The sequence below is a fragment of the Populus euphratica genome, unplaced genomic scaffold, assembly GCF_000495115.2.
Source record: "Populus euphratica unplaced genomic scaffold, PopEup_1.0 scaffold29.1, whole genome shotgun sequence".
NCBI classification, from domain to species: Eukaryota; Viridiplantae; Streptophyta; class Magnoliopsida; order Malpighiales; family Salicaceae; genus Populus; species Populus euphratica.
The window spans coordinates 172,156-195,269 of record NW_011499888.1 but is presented as its reverse complement, the minus strand read 5'-3'; the positions used below and the strand labels follow the sequence as shown (position 1 = coordinate 195,269).

The window sequence follows — 23,114 nt, the reverse complement described above, 5'->3', positions numbered from 1 at the left end:
CCACAGTGATCACTCTTTCCTTGAAGGCCTATTCAATTTCTATCCAAGAAAAAAGCCCAACTCAACAATGGAGAGCTGAAATTGGTGAGCTAGGAATTGAAGATTCCATTCCCCTATAAGACATCACTAAAGTTGATCATCAGTCAATTGCTGCACTTTCCATTCAACAAAAACCAACATTGCACTGCTCATGAATCAAAGACCATCAAGGAAATATAAGCAATTAGCCTCAAGTAAGGTCTCCTGTAATTACTATGAACATTAACATGGGATATCCAAAACTGTATCCTCAAATTGAACTCTATAGAGCTCCTAATAGAATTCAAGTTTTAAGTGGTATGGTAATTCATTGCTTTTATCATTGGCATTCTGCAACAACCACCAAAGATTTCAGGCTGGTGGGGCATGGATCGCAACTGAAATATCGATCTGAAACTGGGATGGAACACTTCATCTTCCATGGACTTGCTGGGAAAGTTGCACAGAGAAGTAAAAACTTACGTAAGGAGTTTTTGATATGAACATCAAGTGAATGCATAAGGCTCATGTAACAGACTCTTAAACATCTTCCATCTTGATTTTTTTTTTTAAATCCAAGCATTGATGCAATATTGAAAACAAATACTGTAATAAGACAACTGACCTTTTCAACTACATCTTTTGGATTTCTACTGTTACCTATAGCAGTTCCATAGCTTGGGAATGAAATATGTTAAATCGTGCTCCCTGATGGACAAGCTAGCTGTAGTTTAGGTCTTCTGCCACTAATCTTCACATACTTTATAGCACTTTGATCATGTTCTATCCATGAAGATACTGGAGCAAAATGAGAAACGGTATGTCAACATTCACCACCCTTATTACTTTGGAAAGAATGTTTAAGAAATATAAATTGGTCGTGATGAATATAATGCAACGTTTTACACTTGTTTGAATGATACACCACCCCAGATCTAACTGAATTGGTACTACTTGCAGCTATTATCCTCCTGATTAGGATAGTTGGGAATGGTGTAGAAAGAAAAATAAAAATTATCATTTAATATTTTGATAGTTAAAAATCTTAATTGATTACAGCATCTAAAAAAAAGTTATTTATATAAAAAAGATATTAATACTTTTAATACAACTTAACTAAGTTAAATTATATTATTCATTTAAATGATATAAACTAAAATATTGTTATATGGTGTATCTAACATTTTGACTGCCTTAAAAATTTTATAAAAAGAACATATTTCTGGTATTTTATTTTTTGATAGAAAAAAAATATGTTTAAAAAATCACCACATAATATTATTGTTATTAGAAGTTCTAACTGATCAATAGAGATTCTATGACACGGAACTGATTATATGAAAGGAAAGATATTATCACGTCTTAAACGTCCTGTCTATGATAGACTGTATTATTTATTTTATTTTAAATTATTAAAAATTTATTAGTTTATGCTATGATAATTTGTTTATAATATTTATAACCTTGGTATTGGTATTAGTGAATATTCAACTATGGATATTTCTAATCTAGCATTGGTAAATAATATATAGCTAAAAAATAATAATAAAAAAATATAAATATTTTTATTTTTGACTTTGATGCAAGTAAACAAACCAATTAAATAAATTTATTTTTTATACATACATATTTTTTATTTTATTTTACTTGTTTTTATTTTTTATAAATTTAAATACACTAGTGACCAGGCAGTTTTTACCCAAGCGTGCGTGAATTGTTCACGCACGCTTGCTACAGTCACCATGTAATTACAGTGTTGAATTATTTTGCAAAACTGCAGACGCTTACCTGGGAGCAAGATGACTGTTCCTCCTTTCGTTTACTTTTCCTCTGGTTCTTTCTTTTCTTTTGCTTTCTCTCGGTGCAACCTTTGCCTGTGTTTGTTTTCCTGTGTTTTTTCTTTTTAGTCTCCCCTATATGCTATGTTCTTCTCTGCGGATTCTGTGTTTTCTACCTTCACTCCCTCTCCTCAGTTCGGCTATTATTTTCTTTTTATTCTTTGTCCTCCCCGGGTTTCTACCTCTGTTTCCACCCCCCGGGTTCTTTCTGTTTTCCCTTAGTCCCCTGGTTTGTTCCCTTTTCCAGTTCTTCACTCTGTTTTTTTTTTCCTGGTCTCTCTCTATATACTCTCTGTCCATCCCCTGCTCAGGACGAAGACGATGGTGATAAAGGCATGAGGTGCTGCTGGTTAAATGGAAGCTCCCTCCTCTGTGTTTTCTCGCTTTCGTCTCTGTGTTAGGCTCGTTTGCCATTCTTGGTTTTGGTTCTCATCCGTCCTCCCCCTCTGCTTTCTTTCCCTGGCTTTTTATAGCCAGAGAAAGCCATGCCGTTACCCAGATAATAAAGTGACTGTTATTGCAGGAGTAATGGCGATGCATCGTTGGGCATCCGTTTTTTGGGTCGGGTGAAGAAGATGAACAGTGTTGATGTTCATGGCCATTTGCGTTTTGGTCCTCTATGTTTTGAAATTTTATATTCAAGTCTTTGAATAAATTGTAATTGGACCCTTCAGCGCCATTTAAGCATTTCTAAAATCAGCTCTAAATTTTGATATTTTTTCAATTAAATCTTTGATTTTATTAATTAAACTAATTTTAATTTCAATTAAGTCTCAAAACTTATCAACTCTTTAATTACACCCTTAATTTGATTAATTAAACCAATCCAAAGTTTAATTAAGTTCATAATCTTCCAATTTATCTTGACCCAAATTTTGATTTTTTTTTCATTTATTTTATTTTTTTATTATTAGTTTTCAAGAAATAAAATAAAAGAATAAAATAGTCAAAATTAAGTGATGACAGCTCTGTTTAAAGTTTTTAAAAAATATTTTTTAATAAGAAAATCCTTATCTTATCGTATTAAAATTTAAATATTTTAGGATTCAATTTAGCGTTATAATTAATTTCTTAGATACAGCTAATTCCTAATGCTTAAACAAATTAGTCTTTGAAATATTTTTGGAAATTTAGAAACCGGTTACAATATTTATTTATTATTTAAAAAATGATATTTTTTATTTTATTTTTTAGAAAGTATACATTAATTTTTTAAAAAAATTTGATTGTACACAATTAAAACATTAAATTCAAAATTGTTTTTTACAAAATGATCATTTCAAAGCTGGAAACGGGTTGAAGACTCAGAAAGCACATATTGAAAGACTCTGGGCTGAAGGAATAGTGGCAGCATGTCTGCTTTAAGCATTACTGTTACTGGTAGCGCGTAAACTCATAAGATGTTACCGATTAAGTGAAAAGTAAGTGGATTGAGTAGATTATCTTTTCCTCTTCATGTTTGTATTGGTAGTGTCATACACCATCATATGCAAAGTGAAAAAAAACCCCAACAATTGATTGTTTTTTTTTTTACATATCTGTTTAACAGTAAGTTTTTCTCAATTTTTTTCTTTCTTTTTTTGGTGATAATTTAAATGATTTCTCTCTAGTTTTAACATTGAGATTAAGTTTAAATGAAATAAAATCGAGAATCTGAAAAATATTATTTATTTGAAACAATAGAACAGAGAACATCGGACCACCCCCACAACGTAGGACCAGGCAACCATTATTACATTAAAGTTGAAGCAACTTGAGAATGGAAACATCATTTTGAAAGTAAAAGTGAAACAAATAACACATAACACAACTAATGGTGGGACAACCGTAAACTATTCATAAGTTTAACATCATGTATAGTTTGCTAAATGCATGGAACTTAACTGTTAATAATCTCCAGGTGAATCAACAAACCATTTGCTGGAGTAGGTGTTGGATTGTAAATGATCTTCTCATCAGGATTTACTTTCCTCCATTTGAACTTAGTCACCACATTATGCATGAAAACTAGTGTTGCTAGCCGAGCATACTCTTTTCCGGGACACATTCGAGGCCCTCCACCGAAAGGAACGAAGCTGTAAGGTGCCGGCCCCCTCCCCTCAAATCTTGAAGGATCAAATTTTTCTGGATCTGGAAAATAGTTAGGATTTCTGTTCGTGGAATATGATGTCCAAAAAGTCTGCACGTAGAAAACTTAGTATAGATTAATACTAATACTTATAACCTCATAACCATAAGAGCATAAATTTAATTTTAGTCGTTGAGTTTCATGGCTGACTGACTAAGAAATCTGATATGTACCTTCCATCCTTTAGGAATTGTAAAACCTGCGTACGTGAAGTCTGTGATTGCCTCTCTAAATGTTCCTGGAACGGGAGGAGAGAGCCGCATTGCTTCACAAGCCACACACCAAGAATACTTCATCTTCTTAACATCATCCCAGTTCAGTAACTCTCCAGGACTTTTGGATTTGGCAATCTCTATTTGTTCTATTAACCAAGACAAAATCTCAGTCAAATGACGTGAAAACATGTATGGTAATAGTATGCTATGTGTGGTCTGGGAGTGGTCTTTTTGTCAGCAGTTCTTGGGTGATCCATATTGTACCTTTAAGTTTTAATTCTTAACCATTAATAACATAATTATCACACACAAAAAGCATGTTATGTGTATATCTCCAATTCTCGATTAAAGAATTAATATAAAATTATTTTTCTAGTTGAAATGTTTTATGTTATAGTATTAGTTAAAATCTAGGAAAGTTACAATTCTACTATCCTTAATATTGAAAATTTCAAATACAAAGAAAAAACCTTATAAGAACGTTTCAAACTTATTCGAGACATACCTTGGAGGACATCCTCGTAGACTTTGGGATACTCAGCAAGATAGTTCAGAATGCATGTGAGTGCAGTGCTCATTGTATCATGGCTGGCGACCAGCAAACCGATTATCTTGTTAGCAATCTGTTTTTCATCATTTGTTTCGCCATTCTCATATGATGCCAGGAGCAGGCGAGTTAACAAATCAATGCTTTTCAGCCCTTTGTTCTCCAAAAGCTCTCTTTTCCTCTGCCTGATGATTGCTAGAAGCTCCTCCCGAACAATTCTGCCACCTTCGACAGCACGACTGAAAGCCGTACCAGGGATTTTAATAGGAATTGATATTAGGCCAGCTACAATTTGCGTGAAAGGATTTGACAATCTTGTTAGTTGCTCAGGATCTATCAAGTTCATAAACACTTTGCAAGCTGAAGCAAATGTGTACTTCTTTGATAGTGAAAACACCCGCACTTGCTTATGTGGAGACCAATCCGTCTCCAATTGTTCCTTGGCCATGGAGTCCATGACAGGGATGTAATCTTGCAGAGCATCTGGCTTGAGAAACTCAGGCAGGACACTTCGCATTTTATTGCAGACTTCTACAGTGTTTTCTTGATTCTCAGGGAAGTACCAAACTTTAGCCATTGAGGGTGGCCACCATGAAGTAACATACTTGTTGTGGTTGGTGAACAAAAACTTGTTCCCTGAGGCACCACAAAATACAACAATTTTCTCCCCAAACAAAGAGGTTTTGAACACCTCAGGTGAGTATTTGCACATCCTATCGATGACAAAATTCTCAGGGCACCCTCGTCGGTGATTCATTGCAAACTCCAACGTTTCTCCTATGATGGGCCATCCCTTGTTGCCGGGTGGAAGCCTCAATCCTGAAAGTTTTCTCCTACGAAAGAACATGATAAAAACAAGGGAAAGACCGAGAATGGCAAGGTGAAGGAAAGTGAAAACCATGTCTCTCTAATGAACGAGCTAGTTAACACAATGAACTAGACAGAAAGCGAGACGGGCAAGCATTAGCGTAGTCGGCAGCATGAATTTATACAAGTTTGAACCGGCATTCAACATTAACAATTTGTTAATGGACAATTACAAAAACCATAAAATCAGTCCCAAGCCTTTAAATTTGTTCTATTGACTTCTATTTGCTTACTGTGCTTCTATTTTATTATTTGTTCTACTTGCTATGAGAAAACACATTCACATTGCCAATCTAAGACTAATTTGCCACAAAGAAATAAGCCTATCTAAGACTTTCCTCGAAGACATCAAGTAGGGTTACTTACAAAAATATCCCTCATTCGTATAGTTATTATTAGGTTATTTCCCGAGCAATAGTTGCAACTTCGAACAATTTTTTTTTATCGAGATAATATTTTTTGTAGAAGTATTTTTGGTATTGTAATTAAAATGGATACAACGAATCAAACTTGGAAATTTTTGTTTAGCTCAAATTTTAAAATAAATTGTGTCCGAATTATTCCAACAGGATGTTGCCAATTTGATAAATTCAAAGAAAAAATAAGTAAGTTAGATTAATTTTATTCGATCCATTAAACTCGTGACCTGAATTATAAACTCTAATGAATTAAATTAATTTTTTTATTTTATTATATAATAAAAGAGATAAAAATTAATTTTTATTTAATTAAATATTAAATTATAAAATTTAATAAGAACCTAATATTAAATAAAAAAATCAAAAATCAAAAATCAATAAAAAAAAGTTTAGATTTAGGGGCTGAGTAGCGCAAGACAACTATTCCTATTACAAAAAAATCATGTGTGGCCCTAAGACAATCCTGTACTCTTGGTCAATATATATATTTTTTTATAAATATTGGACACTCTATTATTCACTTTTTTTATTGAAAAAAAAAGCAATAAAATAAAATTTTATTTTCCAACCATTTTTTATATAAAAAACCTGTAGAATACTTTAAAGATTTAAATAAACTCATTTACAATATTAAACAACTCAAAATAAATTGAAAATAAATTTAACTTAAATTAATAAAGCTTTTCAAGTTCAGAGTTACCATTTCAAACAAGGTGAAGATTAAAGAATATCATAACAGAACTTCTCTCAACAAATAAAATCTTATGACACCAAAAAAAACCTTTTTTTATGGCTAGAATTGGTATCAATCAATCACTTTCTCTCTGCTCGATGCTTTTCTCTTTGCTCGATATTTTTAAACAAGTTTCCTTCTTTTTGGCTTGAAAAAAAAAGAAATTTTTAGATTAAAATAATAAAATTGTGGCTATTATATATTTAGTCATATATTTTTCTATATTTTACATTTTAAATTATTATTTTTAAATTTTGTATTTTCACTATAATTTCCTCTAATTAGGCTATAGAAAGGTATAATTAAATGAATAAAAAAAATTTATAAAAAAAAAGTCAACTGGTTCACAATGAAATCAGGCACATGTCTTTTAGTTATTTTGCTAATATTTTATTTTTCATTTATTTCATCCTTAAAGTTAACTAATATTTGTAATTATATCTTAACATCCATTCTCCATCCAAACATCCATGGAAAACTTCAAATTTTAAAAATTAATCAAATTTATTATTTAACTATAAAAAATATTAATGATAAAAAAGAAAAAAGATAAAATAAAAGGTTTGGCAAAATTGAATCTCATTGATAGTAATACTTACAAAACAATAATGAAAATCTAAAAAGTTCGAAGTTTAGAAAACTAAATGAAAAAAATCGATCCCATTTAAAATCAAGATTTTAGAATTGAATTCATTCATTTAAACCTACAAGGCATCAGGTTTACTGTGGATCAAGAGTGAAATTACCATGGATTTTAACAATGAAATGATCATGATCATGATCATGATCATTTTGCTCTTAACTTCAAAATAATTACGTCTTCAGGGTAGAATGATATTTTCTATGTCAAAATTCATTAAAGATTTGGACAGAACAATAATATCCTTATAATTTTATTTAGCATGGTGTGATTATTTCATTACCCTTACTAGCAAAATTTTCTAAACATGGGAATGAGAGCTTTATTGTCTTTTTTGTTTTTTAAAAAACAATTAAAATACTGATTTAACCTTTCCAATAAACAGAATAAAATATCATTAAATTATTTTATTACCTCTAAAATTTTAAAACCTTTGCCTTTGGTTTAGGGGTACTTTTATCTTTTATATTTAATAATTATCGAGTTTTATTAAAAGTAATAGTGTTATTTGATAAATAATCAAATTAAAGATACGTGTACAGTTCCCACAAGGTGTGGACAGCTCATGCCTGGTGGCCGAAACCTTACTTCCAAGGCAGCAACTGAAGCATCCTGGTGTTCCCTTCATTCATAAGTGGCACTTATTGCATAATGGTCTCAAATTTAATAGGTTCGTGAATTTGAGAGTTTAATTTGAATTTATAAGATTTTTTTGATTTTTTAAATTTTTTTCATCTTATAATATTTTTTGTTTTTTGTATTATTTTATATGTGATTTTGAAGTAATTTTGAAAATAACATTGGCTATCTTGATTTTTTTTCTAGTTTTTGTTAAATTTAAATTTTTTTAAAAAATTAAATTAATTAATTTTATCTTCTAACATTTAATTCATGAAGTGTTGAGCTTCTGGGTCGAGATCAAATTTAAAATTAGATGAATTATATGTTTAAAAAATTAACTTTAATCTAGAAAGTTCATTCGAGCTAGCTTTTTTTTTTTTGTTTTATCTTATCATCTAGTATTCTTTTTACAAGATTTTTATGTCATTCTCGTAATAACAAGACTTGTCTCTAGTGTTTTTCAATCTTTATTAAATTTATTTTTTAAAATAAAAAATTGTTAATTAAATTAAATTTATTGATTTTTTTTCAACATTAAATTAGTTAAATATCTAGCTTATTGATTAATAACATATCTAGAATTTAACAAATTATAATGTTTAGATTTTTGTTTTGCTTCTTTTAAAATATTAATATTACGTGAGCTTTTTTTTAAAAAAAAAACAAAAAACCTGCCAGCAGCAGGGCACAAACCATCTAACAAGTGATGAATTTAAAACCCAAGAAAGTCCATGGACATATTGAAAAAAATAAAATAAAATAAAAGAGCAATCAAATAAAATAATGGATTCCTTGTGTTTCTGCACCAAGCCACCACCTAATTACATCAATGGATGCATAAGTCAATTATATTGCATGTATAAAATACAATATATATATTCCTTTGATGTCTAACTTCTCTCAAATTAATAGAATATTGTTATCACTCAAGCCATCAATTTCGAAATCAATATTTTAAGTAATAGAATATTGTTATCACTCAAGCCAACTCTACTTTAACAGGTTCTATGTTTTGAACAACTTGAAAACGCAAAAATTTATTTTGAAATCAAATGTCAGGTTTACTCAAATTTCTCTAGTGGAAGAGCTAGTTTGACCAAGATTAAGTAAAGTATTCTTCAGATAGTTTGACCAAGATTAAGTAAAGTATTCTTAAGATTATAATTTAATTAGTTAGATTTTAAATTTATTTATTAAAAATTATTAGTTTGAATGGCATGAATCTTGGGGTTATTAAAGACTTATATATAATTGTTAATTTTAAAATTTTAAAACATTAGTCAAGATATACTCATGGTTACCTATAAAAAAAATAAAGCATTTACATGGCTAAAAGTTAATAGTACATGATCACCATATGATTTTCATCCTACTTAAAACCTTGAATTGATTAAAACTCTTCCTCGCTGTATATACCATTATATTAGGAGGCCTGACAGCATAACCAGATTTTTTTTTATTTTTTATTGGATTGCAACCTAATCTTTGAATCCAAAGAAGAACATGATTACTATGTGTTTTATGAAATTAATGATCAAACAGGCCAAGCCAGTTGTAAAGATATATGCCCTTAGCAATGAGTTAAAAATAGAGATTGAGAAGGAGAAGAAGAAGAGAAAGAGACTTCTGCAGGATAGTACAGAGAGAGTTAAATTCTTTTATCACTTGCCTCGCCTCACATGGTTTCCACATATTACTATTTATACCTGAAGATGACTATCTTCCTCTCCAACTAGCTGTGACCTTGCTTCATGAGCTTCCCGGCCAACATAGCTACGGGAGTGATTTTCACCTTTCCTCCTCCATCCACTGATGGCAAAGCTGTTGAAGTTACTACATTTTCACCAAGTTTCTTCCATAGCAATGAAACCAAGATCTTAGAGGGAACATAGAATCATGGAATGAGTTTAAAATGCTCTCTCTTTTTTTTTTTTACGAGTAATATTGATTTCTAGATTAACTTGAATACACTTCGACTAATTTTATAATACTAACTTAAAACCATAAAAGGAGAAAACCTTTAATTCCAAAATCTTAACACTGGGTTACCTAAACCTACACCGGGCGTTACCTAAAAATGTCAATCATAATAAAATCTGAATAATATATTGCTCAACATAGCATTCTACACAATACCAAGAAATAGGTAAACTTATAGGACCGTTTGGTTTTCTTTTTCTTTTCAAAAATTGAAATAGCTTTTAAAAATAGATAATATGACAACAATAATAAATAAACCAAACTAAAAATTCTATACAATGATCAATTTAAAAAATAAATACTTGTCAATATTACATGAACATATCCTTTCAATATTTTAAAATATTTCCATGAACTTAGTTGATAATAAAGCAAAAACATATATGAGAAAATGATAAGTTTCTAGAAAGTAAAATGAAAAAAAAAATCAACACTCAATTTTCAATAAATCAATATTCAATAATGAAATTGAAAAAAACCAATTAAAAAATAACAAAATTTTTTATCTCTAATCTATTTAAATCTGCTTGTTAAATACATGATGTAATTATGAGATTAAAATAACCTCATAAAATAAATTTAAATAAAACAACAAAATTTTAATTTTAAAAAACTCAATATAGAAAGACGAAACTGAAAAAAAAAAATTCAATACGATGAAAGCAATTTTTTTATTAAATAAAAAACATTTTAAATAAAAAATTATTGAAAAGTAATTTTTTTTTTAAAAAAATACCTTTATAATTTTGACTTGTTTATATAAGAAAATAAAACAAAAATTAATAAAATAGAATTATAATAAAATATAATAAAAAATAATCAAACTTGATGTGTTTAAGTTTTTTTTAATAAACGAAAGACTTGACAACTAATCACAAAAATTATATTTTAATTTATTTTTGTCTAAAAATATCAAATAAAACATTTTAGAAATCTCAATAATTATATTTTCAATCCCAAAATACCCTTAAATCATTTACAAAACTTAAAAAATAATACCAATTCAAACATATTTTTCTCAACATAATTATAGATCTCAATAACTCTGAATATACATACCTATCAACACTAAACATGTATTTTTTCTTATATAGGTTTGAAATATGTCCGGTCAAAATCATTCTGTCTCCTCCCTCCTCCTTGACATGTGTCTCTTCTCTCCAAATCTGTTGAGATTAGAGCTTGAGAATTGAAATATAAAAAAACTAAAATTAAAAGGAATAAAAATGAAAAACAACTACAAGGACTATATTATAGATTTCTACGCCTCATGAACAGATCCAAAGTGCAGAGTTTCTATGTGCATAAACAAATAGAAGCATATTTGTTTCAAGGCACAACGATGCGGGAATATACGGTCTGTTTTGAATTGAAATACAAGCACATTAAGCTACCACTTGCTTTCAACCAAAAGCTAAGCCTTTTATTATAGAGTCCAATAAACAAATATATAGTGTTTGTACGGATTAACATGGGGAATACTATACATTAAAATTAAAAAAATAATAACAGAGAGAAGAAAATTACAATTTATTGTCAACAGGGAGTGTGGAGATCATGCTAAAATCTTTATTATACAACAAACTAATAATAATGATTTTATAATACACCGTAAGAAAAGCTTAGAGTTCGATGTGTAGATTGTGTGATGCACACACATACACATACCCCAAATTAACAAGAAGTCAATGACTAAATCACAACATTTTTGACAATTTGATTAAAATAGAATACAAAGAAGGAATTTTTAGGAGCGGCAATTTGCAGTTTTCTCTTCCTTCTTTAGCAGTTTGCTCATCTACTCGACATGAATGCAACAAGTCAAAGTAGATGAGCTGGCCTTTAGCAGTTTTGATGTGGAAAGTTCTTGTAAATTAAGGAGGCATGCAGGTCTCAAGGAGCATCCTCCCAATTCCTTTAACTTCTCTATCATCTTGTCCCTTTCTAGGGGTAATTTTTACATGGTCTTGCTTAAATGGTTAAGCGAGAAAATTCTATTAAGAAGTTGATTTTTGACATTAATACATCAAAATAATTTAAAAATCTAAAAACAATTAATTTTTAACGAAAGTAAAACAAATTTTTAAGAACTGAAAATTAAACAAATTTTTAAGAACTGAAGATTTCACCCGTCAAAGTTGAAGGAGTAATAGAACTTGATTAAAGCTACAAGTTAGCTGATCATGGAACTTGATTTTGACTTTAGGTTAAAATTTAATAAAATTCTCTTTGTAAACCTCTCTTAACAATTAGTCAAGTATCATATCATTTTCTGCAACCATGTAGCTCGGAGTCTGAGGCTTTATATCCATTCCTATAATTAAAATAATAGTATTCAGCAGTGGGACTAACCTAATTTTTCCTGCTCAAAACTACAGCCTACAGAGAAAAAAGCTGGAAAAGCATAGACAGAGAGAGGAGGCCTGCCCTAAACTAACACCTAAAATATGAAAGAACTAAGCTTCAGCCAACAGGTCTGGGAGAGACCATATTTTGGTGGATTCATTACAAAATTCTTTCTTTACAACACATAATACCATTAGTTGATCCACGTGCAACATGCAAAATCTCCAGGATTCTTTTTTTCTACAGATCATAGACATCATATACAAAAAGATAGAACCGGTCCACCAAGATTCGCCAGTGTACCTTGTAGTCCAGCAACAAAAGAACAGCTCCTGTCTGTTCGGGATTCTGTCGACAAGTCTGACCAGCAACAAAAGAACAGCTCCTGTCTGTTAGGGATTCTGTCAACAAGTCTGAAGTGAATTTATTTAGCATCTCTCAAATATCTTGTAAAGCTTCTCCAATGAAGCTACCTGTGCAATGCAAGGATCATAAATCAGCCTTGCAAAAATATGCAGCATAGTGTAAAATCCCTAACAGAAAATTATAGTATAAAAGATAATCAATGGTAACACTGATACTGGAAAAATAGAAAGGAGCTTTTTTGAAAGGAACTGATCATACATGTGAAGCAAGTAAAGCCAACAAGTAGAGGTAGCTAAGCAAAATGGACCACATGAGATTTTCATCATTTACTTGAAAGCTGACAACAATATTAGGATGGCTGTCAGCCAACACCAACAGTGAGTTCTTTCTTGGACATCAGGAAGACCCAAGAAAAGATTAATGAAATAAGATGGAGGGCTAAAGTTATCTAACTTGAATAAGTTATGGAACACCCTAAGGCAGGAACTCCCAAAATTGTTAATTCCACAAGAACCTGTAAGCCTCTATAACCTAACAGAGGTTCCACCATTGAAGGGAACTCTGCTCAAGTTTGAACCAGAAAAGGGATTTCAAAAGTTTTTAAATAAAATAATTTCACTTGTAAATTATTAGCACAGAGTATGAAACTATCCCTCCACTCTCCCACCGCCACCACCAGCTGATTCCTACAAAGACCAACATTTGTCTGCTGTTAATTGTGTCAGACACCACTGGCCAAGCAACAGCCACCAGTAGCCACAAATTGCCTTTTCAAAATAAAAACAAAAAGTCAAAACCAGTGCTGTTAATTGTGTCAGACACCACTGGCCGAGCAACAGCCACCAGTAACCACAAATTGCCTTTTCAAAATAAAAAGTCAAAACCCTGCCATCTTGCATGTTCCATTTGGAATGAAACTGAAAATCAAAAGAAAAAATAAAAACTGAATGGCATACTATCAGGCCCCAGTATTCTTACCTGAACAAATGTCCCATTTGTAGCCATTGAAGCTGGTGGCTTTAAAAAGAGTCTCATGGAAGGAAACAATACATGCTGTATTGACCATTCACGCTGGGCCCATGCAGTTTCTGCCTCGGACAGCAATTCATGCTCAAGTTCATCCTCCATTTCAACATCTGTAAAAGTTAAAGTCATAAAATGCTTGCCAATCTCTAAGTAGAAACTACAAAGAGGAATGATCATTTCTTAGACAATGGAGCTTTCTAATGTGTTTCCTCTCCTTGAAGAATAGTGGCCGGTATAACTCAAATCAACTAAGCCTCATGTCCGGTGTAGTTGGGGTGAGCAGTGTTTTAAACAATATAAATCCAGAACATAGTCATTTACAGGTATTCAGTGACTAGCAAGTTGATTTACCTTGGTGAAGAAATGTGCATGCCAAAAATTTTTATCATCAGGTAACATCATCAATTAGCTAGCAAGAAATGCAAGCAATTCAAGACCACAAACAACTAAGTTTGTACTACAAAACAATGAACCAGGCTAGTAAGAACTCCCAACATTAGTTCTTTAAGAAGAAACCCAGCTGATCCTTTTGCCCCCACCTGATTGAGCCCAGCATTCAATTGCTTTTTTCAACAAGTCGGCATTTTGGTTTTGATCCTATATTCAAGCTTCAGAGCTTCAAGATAAATTCATTTCTATGCTTCCATTAATCCTGAAATTGGTTACTTGGGAAGCAAAGAGATGAAGATGGAAATAGGCAATTTTGGAAAGACTATTGCTTTTATGTCATTACTTTCACCAGATACTCCAGGTAGTGATCTCAGGTAGCAAGGATTTAACAATCATCGCTGTTACATGAATGTTTTACAGAAAGATGGAACAAGGTTGGAAAATAAAAGTGGACAGATAAAACTGGAAAACATCACGGGGCATTTGCTATTGTTTTTAAAAATCATTAATCAATGGTCTTCGAGACTAAACATGAAATTGCTCTTTCTGTCAAATAACAGAATTGGTTAGCCAGATAAGGCACAAGAGGGCAGGCACCTGAACGATGATCTTAAAACAGAAAACCATGCTGTTTATATGTTTTAACTTTAGTCAATTGTACAAGGCTGTGATCTATGTTAGAAATCACTACCATTAAATGTTTTTGCAAAAGAAACACAAGATTTTGGAAATCATTCTAAATAAACAAACAGGAATATTGAGGCTACTAGAATGTTCCGTGTGCAGAATGGAGACGGAAAATTATGAAATAAAGATCCTCAGGGCTATTGCCACGTCTACCAAATCTAAAAGAATCAGTTAACTAAGCAACACTCAGGAGCACAAACCAGCAAAGTATTGTGCCCAAAACCACATAGGTGATCAAGTGAAATCAAGAAAATGCCACTGCAAAGATTTCGTTCAACTTCCCCTCTTTAGTAATATATTATTTTTGCAAGAAGGGAAGAATATTTCATCATATTTAAAAACAGATTATAACATGAAATTTAAAGCTTTGCACCTACAACAATTAAATGAACTGCAGTATAAGAAGACATAGCACATTTTAAAAGGAACAAAAAAAGTGTCTTGTAATTTCATTTCTCCATACATCATTGTATAAAACTTCATGACAGTACCCAAAAGTAGTGGAATTATTTAATGATTTTTGCTATTAGCAGTGCTGTCATCACTAATCAACATATCTGATAAATTATGAAAAGCATTGTATTCTTGCAAATCCTACCTGAAGAACATATACTTGTTTTGCAGCTCCTACTATGGCTACACAGAAGTTGTGATGCTAAAGTATTAAGAAGTTCATAGTTTACCCTCAAAAGCCATAATTACCATAAAAAGAAAAAGAAAAAAAATTCAAAAACTATACTGTCACAGGTGTCAAACACAAAACAGTGCATGAAATTCCAAACAGCGATGTACCTATGTCAGTTGCTTTTTCTTTATCATCGGGATTCTTTTCAGGTTTCCTTCTGTAAAATTGTAAACCATCACCTGAGGGACTGGGCAATAGAGGAGGATGCATGGCATAGAAGTTCCCAACAGCAGCTGCAATTGTTTGAAAGCAATTCTTTTCATCCTCCCAATCAACCTACAGAAAGAGGTGACAATCAAATATATGAACAAAATGGCATAGTTACATAAGAGATTGATGGTTTGAATCTATATGCTTGCCAACGTGAACAAAATGGCATAGTTACATAAGAGATCTATATGCTTGCCAACTGTTTAGGAACTTCCCACATTTTACATCAGGATGAGATTCTACAGAAAATGGGCTATTTCAAATTTTGGCATTACAACAGATGAAAGAAATAGAATGAACAAAAAAGCTTCCTCACATAGAACAACAAGCATCAAATGTGCAATTCATTTATGATCAAAGTATTTCTATCATGGATAATTTTGTTGAAATTAGAGGTACGAGAAAATTTAAAAGAATTTTTTTTATTGAAAAATTTTAGACTAATGAAGAGCAAGCAAATAATAATACGTGCTATATACTACTTATACTTATTATCAAAGCATCAACAAAGGAATAACAACAAAACAAAGAGAACAAAAAAAAATTTCAATTGAGAGACTCAACTCTCATCTAATAGAATTTAAACATCAAAGAAGCGAAGTTTCAGGAATCTCAAACCTACATCATTTCCCAAACTAAGTACAAATTCAGGAATCCGATCCATGTCAGGTGTATATTGGTCAAGTATGACAGGAAGCCGAGACAAATTCCCACGTGAGTCAATGTATATGCAGAAATACTCCTCTAGCAGTTCTGCCTTATCCTTTAGCAGTTCAGTGTTCATCTGAAGAAAATCAAACGTACATGATAATGAAAAGATACTGTTAATGGCAGTCATATTTTTGGCACAACAAGAAAACAAAAGCTTGCTCCTTCAGCTACAGTAATACGAAGCCTTGACTGTGTTGAAAATAAAGCTCTAGAAATTAGCAGAAAAGGCTACCAATAAAGTCATAACTTAGAACCTCAAGAAAAAGAATGGTTAAATGAGGAACGGACATATATTTAAGAATCCATGTTCATTATTGAGGTAAAAAAAAAATTGAAGTAATAACATGAATGTGACATCATCAGTTGCTCAAGATCTGCATGAGAATGAAAAGATATTGTTAATGACAGTCATTTATTTCCCTTTATGAAAAAAGTATATACCTCTGCTTTATGACTTTTTTTTACTGTAACATGTAAATCAACTCGAATTGATTTTTAAGTCACGAGAGATTGCACAAGCAAAGTAAAAATTCGTTTTGAGACCATCTAAACGTGCATGCTTGTATCAAAACTAAAAATTATCAAAAGAGTGCATATTTGAACGACAAAAACCACAGTTCAAAAGAAGTAAAGCAAATTCTAGCTCATCCACACGTCAGAATATCTTCTTCCGAAGTAAAGCAAATTCTAGCTCATCCACACATCAGAATGTTTTGTTCGAATTCCAATAGGAAATATACTACCCAGCAATTGTTAGAATGATACCTCATAAGGTTCAACAAATTTGTTATACAGAACTTTAATGGTAATTTAATGAAACTATCAAAGTAAAAGAATAGAAGTTACTTCTGCAATCTTCTCTCTCAGGTCTTCATTTTCGTTGGATTCTAGATCCAAGTCTTCTTCCTTCAATGCCAACATAATGAGCAATCTAAGAGGGGCTGGATCACTCAGTTGTATGGCATTGAAATGAGCAAATCGTCGTAGAACTTGCTGGTACATGAGCTCTTTGCTGTAAATGAATAGAAACAGAACTAATCATTTAGTCAGTGGAGGAAGAATATCATATAGGTTCCTAGTGGCTTGGCCCATTTCTTAAAGCTGATGTAATAGGCTTGGTTGAAGGCCTCTTGTTGTTTTTGGACTGGACCAATTAAGCAAAAAAAAACAAAAGGCCTCTTGTTGTTTTTGGACTGGACCAATTAAGCCAAAAAAAATGGGAAAAAAAAAGAACAAAGAAAAATAAAGCTGTTGTGGATAGTACTTCCAAAACCAACTTAGAACAACTATACAAGAAATAAATGTAAGGAAATGTTATTTATCCCGAATAGTTATGAAGAAGCTGTTGGTGAAAGGAATGGTGAAGGGAGAACATACATGCATGTATACATCAAGTTAAATAGGCATATTCTTCCAAGCAAGCAACTTCCTAGGATCATTTTATTTTGGAAGCAATGCTGAATGCATCTTCAATCTTCATTACATAAAAAAGTCATTCATGCATAAAGTGGCCATGCTAAGAAGTTGACAGTGCAATACTGGACAGCTATATTTGTTATAAACAGATAATTAATGCAAAATTTCAGTCAGCATAGAATTGTTACCTTAAGTTCACTACATTTGCAAGATACAGCTGCGTTTTATACTGAAGCAATGCAAAAACATCATCTGCCATTCCAATATATGTGCAGTTTCTGACAATATCCAGCAGACCTACAGTAACATACATCAGAAGAAGTATCTGATACATTGTATCTTATGGAAGGATTTCTCTTTCCAAAGCATGATAAACATGGTCAAATGCTACCTGAATGACAGTTTCCATCAATATCATTAACAAGCTCCTGAACAGAAGAAATATCTGCACTTTCCTTGGGGTTTCTTCTTTGTCTAACTGAAGACCTGCAGTTGTAGAATTTAAAGAAATCAGGTAACTAGTTATGTGTATAAAAATCATTCAACTCGCAATTCTATTATTGTGATTGTTGAAATTGAACTCCAACTTCCAGCGGAAAGCATTTGCCTACTCACATGAAGAATAAAATATAGAAAGGGAGCATGCAAACTGATAGAGAACCAATTTAACACAATTAGTCTATAGTATTCTATATAAATTTCTAGCCTTTTATCATCCCATACTATCACATTTGTAGTGTTCTGTAGTTTTTTGCTCTCTTCTTCGTGAGGTCTGAATATCAAATGCTCATTGAACTCTCATCTAGCTTCTTATGTTTTTCACATTACAAAGTTTTGATCATTAAAAAATATTTAGACGGATTAAAATTGAGCTACAAACAACAAAAATTTTCATGTGAACAAAAATTTGCAGTAACATACTACGGTGTTTCCTTCCCAAAAAAAAGGTATTTAATGAACTACTTCAATTAATATAGGTTATTTTGCTAAAAGTTGCTCTTAATGCCAGTTATCAAATTGACTAAAGAGGCCTAAAATGTGCAAAAAAGAATGCCTTATTTGATAATGAGATATTCAGGAAGCATCAGAACAATCAAGGATGTTCATAATGGTTGCACTTAAAGCCAATTAGAAGGGTTAATTGACTCACATTGGTCACATAAAACGACAACTGATTAAGGAACCTACCTCACAGCTGCCAAGCTAGAATTCCCTTCAAGATTATCAACAGGCCTGGCTTGCAAATAGGCATGCAGCCTTCCAGCAGGATCTGATGCATCAGTTCTTACCATTTTATTCACTGGAACTTTTTGTGATTTGGACCCTGATTATATGCAATAACATAACAGTATCTTAATAGGCATCGCAGTGATTCTGACAAAATTGAGGCAAACCATCAGATAACCAGTATATTAGCTCCATACCATAAGGCGAGGGTGAGGGGTTAACATTTGAATCCTTTTTTGCACTTAAAGGAACACTTGGAGATGAATCCAACGTCTACATGCATGAAAAAGAAGATGGAAATAAAGCGAAAAGGATAAATGCATTAATATAGAGAACACTAGAAATGGTGTCACACTCACCACAAGTCTAGTAAGAACAGAAAAGAGGAAAGATATACAGTTTAATTCTTGCCCAGTGTTAGGCAGAAAAATACCCAGTGAACATACAGATAGGCTCCATAAGTAATTTAGAACATTCAGCTCAAACTGTGAAAGCAGAACTTCTTGAACATTAGAGTCCAAAGTAAAGCTAAATACTTAAGACATGAAATGAGTTCAAGTTTCAACTTTATAATCTCGAAAGAGCCCCTATCCCCTTCTATCTTCTAACTTCTAAAACTACATATTACAGAACTTCATGCAGTGTGGTCTTGGTGACTTGATGCACAGGTTTAGTCTAATCTTATAATATATTGCTTATTATCAACGAATTCAGGCAAATAAGGAAATAATCCAAGATTATATAGTGATTAGAATAGGATGATCCAACAAAATTTGGGAATGAATTTACCAGTTACTATATGTTATCAAAAGAAAGACACTCTAATGGATTTGGTACTTCTTAATTGGATCCAAATTTTGAGGTAATATTAACAGATTGGTCAGAGTTACAAGAAACAGATAGCTAAGAAATTGTGAAAACATCTGGTTCCAAGCTTCATTACCAAAATGTACCTGTTCTTGAAATGTCCTGGCCTCGTTTGAGTTCCTCAATTTTGATTCAACAGCAGATTGTATCGTGTTAATAATGAATTCCTGGTTCAGAAGGCTTACCTGCATATTAGCACATGATTTCTTTACTAAAAGCAAATTAATACATAGTTTTGGAAGGGGTTAGAATTTAAAGTAAATGAAAAGCTATACACTTCTTTCTGTACCAAATTCATATATGATACAAATACAGTTTTGTATTTTATATTTTTTTCTTCTACATTAATAAAACAAAACAACTCATTGGCATTTAGTATAAATGTAAACTGAGCATATAAGGCACACCTAGCCTACCATACCCATGTAAGCTTATGCAAGTAATGAATAAACAATAAGCATATTCCTTTTCTTTTTACCTTCACAAGAACTACCCGCCATAAATGTTACTGAAATCTGTCCTATGCATGTATGAGAGAACACCTAACTTCACTCCCATATATGCTAAGAAGCCAACTTGAATTTCAAAACTTATAGTTATGCTCTCTTATGTAGCGAAAAACAGCAGCTGAAAAAATAAAGAATAGAAGATCACACACATTATTGCATATCTCTCGTCATAAAGAATCTATCCACCTTTCCATTTTGAGATGTCCCAAAATTGCTGTCCAATGAAAATGTCAAAGCATTAGCTATTTGGTTTTTGTGTCATACCCTGATTAAAATCCACTTTCACTCTTAATCTAACTATTTATCTCTCATTAACTTAGATTTAAAGAAAACTCTCGATTCATTGAGCTTTTGAAATATAATTCATGCAAATTTGGGAGTAAATGTCTCATGATTTTTTAGAAAAATTGTAAAGGCAATTGTACTCTTTATATGGTTATGATATTGTGAGTTCCCAAAGACTTTGTAGCATGTTAATGATAAAAAAATATATAACAACTGCAGCAGCAACAATAATAATAATTGTGGTTTATGTATTTCTTAGAAAAAAACAATTTGTTTTGTTGTTTAAAGACTTGAACTAACTAATTAGGATATCCAACCTCTCAGCACTAGCCCAACACCAATAGATTTATGTATGCTTGATTCTGAAATACAATAAAAAGGTAACACTAGAAAGTGATGTGAGAATAGATGGCATGGAATCAAATTAATTGTTCTTTGATAATCTGTGTATAAAGTCGAAACTTAGGGACAGAGGGTGTATTAGATTATTCTATATTCTTCATAATCACTCAAGGAACATAGAATCAGGACATAGTTAAGACCTAATAAGGCTACACGATAAAGATTAAAATGGAAGGAATCAATTACAAGGTTTATGAATTACTTGAGTTTAAAGTTTGGTATTTTCACTAATTGGAGGATCTGAAATCATCTAATGACATTTGCTTGGCTATACAAAATCTCTCAACTAAACCATCCATTTGTGGTCTAAACAGTTGCAAAAAAGTTACATTTCCTAGGAAGCAAAGCAAGACCAACTGTAGCAGACAGATTATCATTAAATGACCAAACAAACAAAGCTGGAACTAATAAGTAAATGAAACATTTTAGAACAATGAAGAAATGCAGAGTATTTTTTTCTGATTTCAGCACACCTCCTCGCATTAAAACAGAAAATCAAACTAATATAATGGACTGATTTGAAATTTCAGCGAACAAGTTCATAGTCTCCCATTTAAACTTGCCAATATCTAAAAGATGCTCTCAAATGGATTGGTCAGACAGTAGAAGGAACCAAAAACCATCCCCGCATATGACTTTTTGGCCTTGGATCGCACTTGTACTGGTAAAGGAATGGGAAGACAAATTTTAGGTTCAGATCTTACTAGAAGATGAAAAAATAATCCATTAGTTTGTTGCCAAGCTAGTTGAGATGTACTTAAATAATACCAAACAAGAACTTTTCAATTGTAGAAAGGTCTTCAAATTATAATGCAAAATCACAAAGGTTTAGAACAGTCTTTAAGTACAACTCTGATCAATACTTAGGATGAATTTATTTGTCAGATATGAGCCATCACCCTGAACAAAAAAAGGTGAAAAATTGTGAACACAGCAAAGTAGTGAACAAATAAATATCCCAAGGCTTATTTGGGAGGATGGCTTATCCTCCATCAAGCTTTTATTATTCTTTTACTCATAATACAGTTCTATTATCTAAATAAATAAAACCCCCAGCCTCAAGCGGGTTGCTACAGTGCAATTTCACACAGACATTCACAATACTTCATCAAAATTCTTGGCACGTCATGCTGCAATAGAATTTACAGTGAGTTATAAATGTGCTACTGACAAGATTAATTTATGCATTCAGAGTGCATTCATAATGTAGTATTCTCTTGTTGAAAACAACTAGGAGAATGGAATTAAAATTCAAAATGCCACATAATAATAGTTAACCCAGCATTGCAGCATGTTTTAATACACATATCACAATGATATCATGTTTTAATATACATATCGCAATGATATCTTTATCAGCAACTGTTAACATAAAAAACCAAGGCATTGGACATGAGACAAGTAGAGTTCTGTAAAAAACACCAGGGGAATTTGACGCTGCTATGGGATTTTATTTTATTTTTCTGTTTCCCCCTAGGATTCTTATTATGAGTAATTGCAAAATAAAACATTCCACCTGATTTTTACAGAGAACAAGGGATCTGAGGACATTATTTTCCTTTTTCTGCTTTATACTTATCCATATTACTCCCCTCATTGACCAGATTTACTGAATAAAATTATCCATATTTCTGGAAATGCGTACCTCTCTCTTTGTAGGATGCACATTCACATCAACATGTTCAGGTGGCAAAACTATTGACATGTATATGAAAGGTTTTGAAGCTTTTGGTAAGGTAGCAGCATAAACAATTTCGATAGCTCTCTTTAAAGCAGTGCATTCCACTAGTCTATCTGTAGCAAACAAAAAAGACCAAGGTAAAAGAAAGTTACAAAAGGAAAATGTGTGAGAACCAAACTATTTTCTTTCTTTTTTTTTTCATACTCTTATAGGAAAAGAAAAGGGGAAAAAAAGAGTAGAAGGCATATAACTTCAAATAATTTGCAATTCATCCTATTTTTCTTCTTTCCATAACAATCC

At 31.8% G+C, this 23,114-nt stretch overlaps 3 protein-coding genes across 5 annotated transcripts in view; all 3 read right to left on the bottom strand.

Moving 5' to 3' along the window:
• Positions 1-3,552: 3,552 nt before the first annotated feature.
• LOC105130636 (beta-amyrin 28-oxidase-like) lies at positions 3,553-5,764 on the bottom strand. Its single transcript, XM_011033211.1, has 3 exons — positions 4,705-5,764; positions 4,158-4,345; positions 3,553-4,035 (listed from the first exon to the last, which is right to left on the bottom strand). Exons 1-3 carry the CDS (start codon positions 5,645-5,647, stop codon positions 3,736-3,738), a joined length of 1,431 nt encoding a protein of 476 aa, XP_011031513.1. The 5' UTR covers positions 5,648-5,764; the 3' UTR covers positions 3,553-3,735.
• A 6,443-nt stretch (positions 5,765-12,207) lies between these two features.
• On the bottom strand, positions 12,208-22,954 carry LOC105130635 (DNA mismatch repair protein MLH1-like). Of its 3 annotated transcripts, XR_843276.1 has the most exons (13): positions 22,779-22,954; positions 20,024-20,122; positions 19,268-19,343; positions 19,032-19,167; positions 18,235-18,329; positions 18,032-18,140; positions 17,274-17,439; positions 16,339-16,500; positions 15,614-15,782; positions 13,697-13,854; positions 12,762-12,825; positions 12,656-12,712; positions 12,208-12,320 (listed from the first exon to the last, which is right to left on the bottom strand). XR_843276.1 is itself a non-coding variant. In XM_011033208.1 (12 exons), the coding sequence occupies exons 1-11, from the start codon at positions 22,836-22,838 to the stop codon at positions 12,781-12,783; spliced, it is 1,275 nt and encodes a 424-aa protein (XP_011031510.1). In that variant the 5' UTR covers positions 22,839-22,954; the 3' UTR covers positions 12,469-12,712; positions 12,762-12,780. The 3 variants fall into 3 exon arrangements, 2 of the variants coding, with proteins under 2 accessions (XP_011031510.1, XP_011031511.1); XM_011033208.1 differs by lacking the exon at positions 12,208-12,320 and having other exon boundaries at positions 12,469-12,712; XM_011033209.1 differs by lacking the exon at positions 12,208-12,320 and having other exon boundaries at positions 12,469-12,716; positions 12,779-12,825.
• Positions 22,919-23,114, bottom strand: part of LOC105130815 (DNA mismatch repair protein MLH1-like) — a 2,269-nt gene continuing 2,073 nt past the window's right edge. Inside the window, exon 3 of the mRNA XM_011033498.1 lies at positions 22,919-22,927. Coding sequence (XP_011031800.1) covers positions 22,919-22,927 — 9 coding nt within the window. The remainder of the gene's footprint in view (positions 22,928-23,114) is intronic.